Below are 11,365 nucleotides of genomic sequence, written 5' to 3' on the forward strand. Positions count from 1 at the left end.
ATATATAAAATTTAATAACTTCTGGACGTTTCGGACCATTCTCAGCATATATGCTTAAGTGTCTCTATGTCTTAAGTAAATCTATGTCTTATTTTATGAATTAAAGAAGTTCCTAAAACAATTATTTCTTAAAATAATTATTTCTATTATTTATTGTTATTAAAATATATAATAAATAACGTAAATTTTTAATACAATTAATTTTTGGTTGATATTAAAATTGTATCTTGGAAGGTAAGATTAGTTCATTCGTGGAAGACAGTAAGAATGTACGCAGAATTTCTGTGACACAACTTGAAAATCAGTTACAAAAATCCTGGGAAAATCTTCGACGAATTCTGTCAGATTATCAAAATGGTAAGAAAACATTTATGATTCATGTGCCTTTTATGACCATTTATGACCATTTATTCATCTGCCTTTCATACTATTTACAGACTATTAAAAGGTATTTTAAAGCGATCTCATCTCTCATTTCGTTTATCTAAATTCTTTATTTACAAATGACATGTAACAAAAATTAATGTGATTATTTGCTCATAATGTTACGATTCAGTACGACTGCAGAGACTACTCAGGAGCCTTCAGGGGATACTGGAGTGATGACCGAACTTGAGCGATGTTGATAGTACAGATAGATTTTTAAAATTCCAAATCAAAAAAGTAGATAATGGTGAACATCTTTAATTTATTTGTTACATTGTTGTTCTGTCTCACTCACAACGCGTACATTATGGGCATATTGTAGATTATTTTTTGAGGGAAGGTTTCTCTAAAAATGAATTCCATTTTTACAGATTTTTCCTCATTTCATTTTGAAAAGGAAAAGTATTATGTTTTATATATCATAACATAAATTTTAGTTATTTCTTTTTAAGACATTCTTTTTAAAGGACGCGCGATACAGTTACTATTGGGTTCGGAAAGTTCGTGCCGACTAAAATTTAAATTTTAGTATACATTTATTAAATTAAAATTTTCTGCGTTTCAATTTTCCTTCAACATTGGCACGAATTTTCCGGATGACCCAATACAAATAAAATATTTAATTCTTTAATTATATTATTATTGTATGCTCTAACAGAAGAAGAATTAAAAATTACTTATATGGTCTTTTATCGAAAAGAAAAATATTTTATATAACCATAAAAAATTCATATAAAGTCAAGTAAGTCGTATGTTTTTTACAATAAAAATAAAAGAGAAAAATTCAATAAAAATAAAAATAATCTAAATAAAAAAAGTCTAAACATATATGTATGATATTTGGATTTTTGCATGTTTCGTAATGAAAATAGTGTACAAAAATTAGCTAATAACAAATTCATTTTTTTACTAAAAAAAATTTATAACTTAGCAGGTTAATATGATGCCTCTCATTCGGCGCACGAAAGTAATATGGCACCTACTTTTTTGATTGGTTTTTTAAATGTAAAATATCTTTTAAATGTAAAATGTCACTAGAAATAAATGTAATATATTACGATAACATATTAGGAAAAAGTAAAAAATTTTTTATGATACTTCAATCATGTGTCATCAATTGTAAAACCGTAGGAGATCTGCTTTGCGTTTCCTTTACATTTGCCACCTATGTAAATGTCATACGAATTAATGGCTACGTACAGCAAAGAAAGCGGCTTTACAATTGTTGTAAAATTCTTCAATATGATTAATTTCTTTTGTTCGTTATGTAAATGTTCATAGATGTAAATGTATAAACCAATCATATTGAAAAATTTTACAACAGTTGCAAAGCTGCTTTCTCTGCTGAATGTAGCTAATAACCGTTTTAAAGCGGTAATAAAGATGAAAAATGTGTCATCTCCCAGACTGTAATATACACATTAAAAATCACGATATATCGCATTCACTGTAATTTTTAAATAGGGATGTACCGGATCGTAAAATTGCCACATATCAGATATCGGATATCCGAAAAGAATGATATTCGATTGGATATTCAATAGGGCAATTGTCCGGTCAGATATCAGGTATTTTTCATAATAAGGTATAATTTCTCCATTCTATTCTAAAAAAAAGGAATGAAAGAGAAAAATATAATCCTTGTAGCACAAAGTTGCGACAACACTGCTGTAACATTGCAGCAATATTGTAGATTTTGCAGCGAAAGTGCTGCAAATTCTGTGCTGTATGGACAATATTTTCTTTATCTCCCTAACGTGAAAAAAAAAAAGAGGCAAGATGAATAACCAAGAATTTCAATTAAAAAGAAAGAATTTTACATCAATGATGCGAACTTTCAATATAAAATTTCGATCGAACATATATTGCCAGATACTAATGATATCCGGCTATCTAGCCGGTTAGTAGAAAAAGATCGAATAAAGTCGGATAGCGAATATTTCTCAGATACCCGATATATCCTTACATTTGAAAAAGATTGCAATCACAATGCACAATTTTGAAAATCACATCTCTACCTATATGTTCACGACGATTAGGAGCATTAATATATTTTGTCTTTATATAATGAATCTTTAATATGTGTGTGTGTGTGTGTGTGTGTGTGTGTGTGTGTGTTTATATTTAATACTAAATATTTTTTATTAAAATATTAAATAAAATTACTTATAAATTATATACATTTTATTGATATTATTTTGTTGGAAAACAAATTTAAATAAAATTTAGTTCTTCATTAGAAAATATAATTTTAATCAAATAAATGAATTTTTATAACATTTTTTTGAAATGGAGTTCACACTGCAAATATACAACTGCAAATATACAACTGCATCTATCAAATGCAAATTAGATAAATTAATATTGATTAATATTACATTGTTCTAGAAACAAAGGCTCACAGAAAATCTTACGACATGCTTAAAAATAAGGACGAGAAAGATCAGCAAGTAATAGCACAACAATTATTACATACAGCGAGTCTTTTCGAAGATATACGAAAGTTTCAAGATAAAATAACGACATATGATTCTATGGCCAAGAAAAATATTTCTAAAATTCTGACGGAACACGACTTCTTCCAGAAAACTTCCTATATTTTAAAAAATCGTCTTCTCTCAGGTGCGCTTTTTTGTTAAACTTTGTTTGATTTCAACTGGATATTTATAAAATTTATATTTATATTTATATTAAATATATATTATAATTTTAATTGCACGGAAGAAATTGTTATACAACAATAATATTATCGTTACATCTTATTTTATATTCTATATTATTTTATAGACTATTAAATCGAAATATAATAATTACTGATAATAATAATAATAAATATAATTTTTGACAATTTCATATTGAGATATATAAAATAATTTTAGAACAGACGAAAGATAAAAATCACTTGAAGATATTGTCGATTAAATATAACAAGATGATCAAACATTTAGAATTTCTTGTAATTAAAGGCAAACGTTTGCTCACGTTGATGCAAATCTGTCGTAAATATGAATTACAAAACGAGAAAATAATTCCGTTCATTAATCATACGGAAAGCTCACAAGTGCTCTCGCCATATCAAATCATTGCCCTATCAGACTGGAATGTGTCCCGTCAGGTATATACACAAATATGTAATAGAGTTCTTGAATTTTTAAAAGAAAGCCTTTTTCATAAGGAATTTACAACAGATTATAGATTTTCAAGATATGACAAATTTTTGGCGGCAATTTAGTGTTGTGCAAATGACTACCATGCAATTGCGATCGAAGAGGGATAAATTGAAGGCTGAAGCGAGACACTTGCGCGAATGTATTAGTTTTTACATTACGCAGAAAGAGTAGTGAAAGAATAAAAAAAAGTGAAAAGAATAAAAAAAGGTATAAATAATTTAGTTAACTATTGCCTCAATAACAAATGAATTATGCCAATTTGTTTTAATATAGGTACTGATTCGTAACCTATTTTACATTATGTTGGATAATCAACAATCACGCTGATATTTTTTATTATATTTAAAATTTTACATGACTAGAAAAAAACATTATTTGTTCTAGATACAAATGCAAGATTTTAGCATTTTTTAATTTACTTACTCTTATCGATATTATACACGATGAAGTTTCATTACTATGTTTCATTATTATATTGTATAAAATGTAACTATACCAATACTATACTATACCAATAAAAATAATTTAATGCTAATATCAAATTTTATAGTTCAAGAGTCCTAGATGTGGAAATATAATTTCAGTTTATCAATACTATCTCTAATTATTAACACTGATATAAAATATAAACTTCGTTTAATCTAAATTATTGTAAAATGAAGCATGTAATAAACAAAATAAACAATATACATGTTACATAATTTATACACATTTGATAAGTGAAAAAACAGTGCAATACAATGATTTCGTCATGTTAACGAGTCGATTGATCATTCTGAACTTATCGATAATAGTCTTGTATTTATTATGCACTTTAACTGCAACTGTGACAGAATTTTCACACAATAGAATATAAATTAACGTAATGATTTGTGCCTGTGTGCTATTTGAGATAGCATCTTATTACCAGTGAGGAATGTAACAATACCAAAACCAAGAAGATATTGCAGCGTGACGAACATATTAAGCTTTAACCAGAAAATACCGAAGAGTACGAAGATGCCTGAAAATAAAACAATTATAGTTATTCATACTGTATTGTGATGCAATGTGGTAAATATAAATAATTTCTGTAGTGAATTGATTACAAATGTGAAGAACATAATCACATTCGAGAAAAACATCACGGCATACTGTGCGCCCAATGAAAACAGATAGACTATATAACATCATCTGCCAAGCAATATATAGGGCATATTTTTTATTATATATTATATATTCGTTATTGTATTATTTTTAAATTAAATTTATTAGCTGATAAAAGGGTTTTAGTTGTTAAGTGACGCGAGAATGAATGAGTGTGTAGCTTATACGAAGATTATTAGAGAATAAGAGGTATTTGGAAAAGTTAGAGAGAGATAGAGATTTGTGAGAATAGATTGAGGCAACAACGAAAAATTGGAAGCAAAGATAGTCAATAAAGCGGATTATAAGAATAAAATTCCAAACATAAAGAGAGAATAGTGATAGCAAGAGAACACAATTCCAACCTATTAGCTATACATCGAAATGTACAGTTTCTGATAGGTTGAAATCGTGGTATTCTATCGCTATTCCCTCGCATTGTGTCCAAGATTTTAATTTGATTTTAATCTTTAGACTGCCGGAAAAGCCACTTTTGTGGATCTTAAGTTTGGGTTAAAATATCACTATTTTTAGTGGTATTTTAAATATTAAATGTATTATACATATATGCGTACATGTACTAAAAAATAAAAATTATAAAATGTATAAAAAATATATATTAAAAAATATACAAAAAATTAAAAAATATAAAAAAATATAAAACAAGAAAAAAGTAAAAAAAAATCGAAATTCAAAAATCAAAAAAAAAATCAAAAAGGAGCTGTAAACCTTCTATGTCCATGTTGTTAGCTCTGGATAATGTTAAAGGAAAGTTCTGAGTCTATACGTTATATTCATTTATGTTGTCAATATTGCGCTTAGGGTTCGAAATTTTATAAATCTATGTCCAGAATTGGAATCAGCGATATCAAAAACCCCCAAAATATAATATTTTTAAGAAAATTAACTAATGTTTTAAACCTTTGATCATATTGCCGGGAAAACCACTTTTGTGGCTCTGCACAAATCTCGAAATTTTGCGCCATATGTATGTTACTTATATAGCAAAATTTTTGAGGGGAAAAAAAAAAAAAAAACTAATTTTAAAAAAATGCCAGCAGGCTAAAAGTTAAGGCGACATTACATGGTCAATAATACCATCAGTATCAACAAATACTGACGATATTATATTGTGTGTGTGATTAATATTGATAAATTAATGTAGAAATATCGATGATGATCCAGATTTTGATTCTTCAACATCAGAATCGTTTTATTAGAATCCATGTCACAGTGCAAATAAATATTGTACGTAAAATGAAATGTATTGTCAATAATACTGATATAAGGTCGTAAAAATATTGAAAATATTGATACATACTGTTAGTATTATTCTTATTTAATTTAGTTAGTATATATACTTATTCAATACTCGAGACTAAAAATCCAGATTACTATCAGTATTCTACGTCAATCCATCAATATTAATCATATACGATAATATTATGTCAGTAGTAATATTATGATCAGTATTGTCATTATTATTTTTTATTATATTTAAACATTCTAGAAATGTTTTCATTTCTCTTATGTGAAGAGAAAGTTATTTCCTGTTGTTTCCTGCTTTTTAAGAACTCAAACAATGATTTTTCAAAGTCTATTCAGATGTATCTTAAGAATGAAAATCGATACTTCTTTAATACCCTCTTTCAGACGGCTAGAGAAAAGAACCAAGAAAATGAAGAGAGAAAAAGGGATAAGCACAAAAACCAAGGAAGATAAAAGTGAACAGAAGGACAGAAGCATTCAGAGTTATAAAAGGAAAATTTTTTGAATAGATTCGGAGTTTGTGATAAAGAAGAAGAATTTATATTATTAAGTGTCAGAGAGATAAGTATATTGAAGAAGTAAATGACACGCGCGCGCGCTTGCATGCTTATTATGTGTATTAGATTGCTGTTTTGATGAAACAAGATCTTATTTAATTTTATTTTCCTACCTAAAAAATATGCATGGAAATCTAATTATATATTAAATGCACTCTATCAATGAAATGATATTTACCTCCTAATCCAAGATGGAATGTAATCGCGCTGAGAGATAAGGGGAAGTTCGAGATATTAACACCGAGTCTAGCCCATAAAATCAACAATAGTAAAACTGGTGCTAAGCACAATCCCGTGAATAAATTTGACACAAATGCCGGAGGTCTACGTTCAGGCTCGCGGAACATATGCTGAAATTTGAAAGTAACAAGAGTTCAGAAAAACACTTTGATAACAGCTTCAATTTTTCAAACAAATATCGATGTTCATCAAAGAAAATAAAAACTATTGCGCAAATGCTACTTTTGCGAATGTTATACTAACTTTGACGTAATTCTTTGCCAATGTTTTAGAAGTGACAAAATTATAAATGATTTTGTCACTAACGAGCATTGGCATATATCAGGTATATATATATGTATTGTATATATGTATATATGTATTGTATATAAATAAAAAATTACCTTTATTTCTGGTTTGGTTGTATACACATTCGGTTTTTGTTTATAAGAGATGTTCTTATCAGCCCCTTCAATTGAAGTCGGCTCGGGAAATTTAAGAGTTACTGTGCCAATATTGAACTGAAACGGATTGCTGATCACAGCATCACCAATAATTAACTCCATATTATATTCCCCACTTTGGTGACCGAAATTTACAGCTGCTGTTCCAACCGGCTAAAAATATTCGCAAAATTATAACGTGTTGGAAAAATATATTTTCTGTTATACAAAAAAAATCTAATTTATACGGAAATATATATGTAAACTAGAGACATGTATACTATCAGACCACACAGTAAAAAAAAATAAAAATAAAAGCATTTTTTATTATGCAATCCAAATGGAAATTATCGATTGAATATACATAAAAACTTAATCAATTCAGCCATTATTCGAAAAAGTAACTATGACACTATGATGACATAATAAGTGCTTTTTTATATTGGTTACAAAAATTGAATATTCATTTTTTGACATTAGAAATGAGCGCCTAGCGGCAGCCTGAAAAGGCATCTTTAAGCGTTTATAAATATGATTCATATCTTTTGTTTTAGTACTTAAAAGTACTTAGAAAAGCTGCATTCAGCAGAGAAAACAGCTTTATAACTGATATAAAATTTAATATATAATCGCTTTAATTGCTCACTGGATCTAAATGTACAAATCAATGATATTAAAAAATTTTGCAACAGTTGCAGAGCTGTCTTCTCTGCTGAATGTAATATAAACATTCTGAGTACTTATGATTAGCAAACGAACAATACGAGCCATGTTTACAATCACTTAAAGATTCCTTTTTAAGTTGATGCTAAGTGCTTATTTTTAGCGTCAAAATAAATTATCAAAATTAATATTCAATTTTTATCACGTGACCTTTTACGATGCTAAAAATGAGCGTCAAACAACCGCATGAAAGACCTTAAGAGCATGAGCGTGAAAAATGAATACACTCCACATCTAGATTCTTATAAGGCTGTCTTTAATGGAAGTTATGGATACTTTCCAATTGTTTAACACATCTTAACACAAACATACACAGAAATGCACAAAGTGTAGCACGATTGAAATCCGTTTTAGAGTTAAATATAGTTTTTCCGTCTGTATTAAATAAAAAAAATTAAAAGTGTCGACCACTCAATGTTCTTAAACTTCATTTACAACCGCCACAGTTAGTAACAACATGTAATTGTCACTAAAAAACACAAGCTTACATAGCTCTTGGCTGAGTATAGATATGTAATGTTGTATCAACGATAACGGACAACTCGTGTCGCCGTATGCACGAGAACGTAATAGAAAAGCAATTGGAAAGTACCAATATTACATAGTAAGCCATAAGCTGTAAGAAACTCAATCATAGTCGATCATTTTCCTCACATTCGACTAATTGATCGATTTCTTGCGATTTATGACTTAGAGTGGTCCACTTGATGCTATAAATGCTTCGAAGCATTTTGATTAATCGAAAGAATTTGCCAATTAAAAAGAATTTTAACAATCAAAAAATGTTTTTTTTAGCACTTGTAGAATCGAGTTATTAAATTATAATATAATACTACATCATATTCTTATCGTAGAATAGATCCTATATATGTATATACGTGGATCATTTGATAAGTTTGGTAATTTCCATGAAATAGCGCTACAATCCACTTGATGACGCGACATCTCGAAAGATCCACTCTTCGAACCCCTTCAGGCCAAATTTCAGCCAGAAAGGACGCATAGTTCACATTTGGTAGCATTGAAGAGAGATTGGTGCGCAAAAAAGTACTCTTCCATCAAGACAACGCGCCGTTCCACAAGTCGACCGTTGCAATGACAAAACTATGAATTGAGCTATGAATTGATTCCTCATCCACCCGGATGACTCATTCTCCGGATTTGGCCCCGTGTGACTTCTTTCTGTTCCCAAACTTAAAAACTTAGCTCGGAAGAAATTCTCGTCAAATGAGGAAATCATAGTCGCCGTCACTGAGTATTTTGCAGACTTTGAGACAGCCTACTTCAAATGACTACCAAACGTGAACTATGTGTCCTTTCTGGCTGAAATTTGGCCTGAAGGGGTTCGAGAGTGGATCTTTCGAGATGTCGCGTCATCAAATGGATTATAGCGCCATTTCATGGAAATTTACCGAATTTATTAAACGACCCACGTATATATACTTAAGTCAGTTGAGTCTCTAATACATATAATTTAAGAAGTAATGTATAGTAATGTATAAAAAATTACCATATCAAATTTATAAATGTGAGTAGCATCAGGTTCAGCGACGAAAAAAATTTCATGGCCTCGCTTATTATTAGTAGATGTGGAAACGGATATAAGACGCACGAAGGCTTGATGCACACGCATTGGTTTCTTATTGGCAGAATCACGCAACAAAAATCGCATGACTAGTTTTTGCTGAGAATCAGCTTCTATTTTATGTTCGAGCTTGCCTGAGGAAGATTCTGTATTTACTCTGAAAATTAAAGAGACATAAATATAAACATAGAATATCTTGTTAAAAAATATATAATTTAGTATATAAAATATCATGAATCATGTGAACACCTCGTAAGTTTTGGTTGAGTTGTCTGATCGGCATCACCTGTACCAATCTCTAAGTAGTCCAATATTGCTTCAGATAAGATCTTGATTGTAATCGTATTCTTGACCGAAGCCGCGGCTATTAATATCTTGTAAAAACCACGATCAGGTTTTACATTCATCAGGTTCATTGTGAACAGAGTCCTATATGTAAACGCATTATATTGAAATTTTGTAGCAAAACCAAAATTCATCAAATTATTAGTAATTTGATTTAGCTAATCAAGTCTTAATAAAATTCTTTTGTTAAAGCCGTCATCAAACTAGAAATTTAGATTAGATTGGAATTTAACTAATCAAACAAAACAAAAATTTACTAAAATTGGTTTTCTTTTTTTCTGATTGATTAAATTCCAATTCAACCTCAATTTCAATCTCCAATCTGATTACAATTTAATACTAATTTTAATTAGTCAAATCTATTTAGAACGTATATAAATAAAAAAGGAATTGAATGCTGAACCTCTGAGCCAACATCTATGTGGGCGTGCGAGTGAGAAATCTATAGAGTCCCAATTGACTATAATAATACGCATATACCACTCTTAGCCCCCTTTCCTCCGTTCCACTTCATTCCACTTTGAAGCCAATGTATGAGAAAAAATTAAATCAATTCTCATACAGATGACCGTCTATGTATATAAGCATTGCAAATATTTGGAACTTTTACATTTTAGCTTTCTCTTTCGTACAAATGTTTGATTTTAGACTAGATAGATAGATAGACGGCATAAGCAATTCTTCTTTCATTTATATTTTGTTAGTGCAGAAAACTGCAGAAAAAGAGTGAAACTGCCAACTTTAATCTTGATATATGTTATCATAACCCTCCAAGATTTTAAGTGGTCTTTATTCGTTAAAAAGTTATTTTTAAAACAGTTTAAGAAAAAACGTTTTATTTCTGCTTTATACGATATTAAGAATTACTCCGCATTCGATCTGTTTAGGAGCATTAGACTTTCCACGCGAAGAGAGTTCTATCTCACTCCTCTCTCTCCCCCTTCCAGTTCTACCAAGAGGCGTACTATGAGGTACATGGACTATGAGGAATGAACTTCGCGTGGAAAATTGTACGCCCCTTGGCAAGGAAGAAGGTAGGAATTCGCTTCACATGGAAAATCAGACGCCTCTTGGTAGGAGTGGAGGAACTCACTTCGCATAAAAAAAACGATTACATAGAGGAGAGGATATAATATTGTATAAAACAGAAATAAGAAGTTATTTCTTAAACATTTTTTGTTAATAACAATTTAACGAATTTCAACCGTCTAAAATCTGTTGGAGATCACTCAAGGAACTTAACAACATATATGAAGGTCAAAGTTATTGCTTCCTTTTTCTATAGTTTTAACACATATTGTTAAAGTCTGCATAGAAAAACTTTGAAATATTCAGTTTAACAAAATTAACAAAAATATGTGTTGAATTTCTTAACCTTAATTATATTTTTAAAAAAAGTTAAAGGGATTATTCAACCACTATTGCTATGCCCCAAGGTATAGCTGATATCAGCATGGCAAAGCTGATTCAGTAAAGTATTGGGGGAGGCTCTCTCTCTCTCTC

At 29.6% G+C, this 11,365-nt stretch overlaps 2 protein-coding genes across 2 annotated transcripts in view; one reads left to right on the forward strand and one right to left on the reverse strand.

Moving 5' to 3' along the window:
• LOC105617732 (coiled-coil domain-containing protein 65-like) overlaps nt 1–3,767 on the forward strand; it is a 6,442-nt gene extending 2,675 nt beyond the window's left edge. The window contains exons 2-5 of the mRNA XM_012199285.1: nt 235–357; nt 2,815–3,048; nt 3,306–3,541; nt 3,615–3,767. Of these exons, the coding sequence (XP_012054675.1) occupies nt 235–357; nt 2,815–3,048; nt 3,306–3,541; nt 3,615–3,767 (746 nt within the window). The remainder of the gene's footprint in view (nt 1–234; nt 358–2,814; nt 3,049–3,305; nt 3,542–3,614) is intronic.
• A 516-nt stretch (nt 3,768–4,283) lies between these two features.
• The window catches only part of LOC105617733 (dolichyl-diphosphooligosaccharide--protein glycosyltransferase subunit 2), a 19,454-nt gene continuing 12,372 nt past the window's right edge, over nt 4,284–11,365 (reverse strand). The window contains exons 8-12 of the mRNA XM_012199287.1: nt 9,767–9,946; nt 9,443–9,674; nt 7,171–7,383; nt 6,726–6,897; nt 4,284–4,599 (exon numbers count right to left, since the gene is read on the reverse strand). Coding sequence (XP_012054677.1) covers nt 4,454–4,599; nt 6,726–6,897; nt 7,171–7,383; nt 9,443–9,674; nt 9,767–9,946 — 943 coding nt within the window. The 3' untranslated portion in view covers nt 4,284–4,453. The remainder of the gene's footprint in view (nt 4,600–6,725; nt 6,898–7,170; nt 7,384–9,442; nt 9,675–9,766; nt 9,947–11,365) is intronic.

This window comes from Atta cephalotes (genome assembly GCF_000143395.1).
Source record: "Atta cephalotes unplaced genomic scaffold scaffold00013, whole genome shotgun sequence".
Classification (NCBI taxonomy): domain Eukaryota; kingdom Metazoa; phylum Arthropoda; class Insecta; order Hymenoptera; family Formicidae; genus Atta; species Atta cephalotes.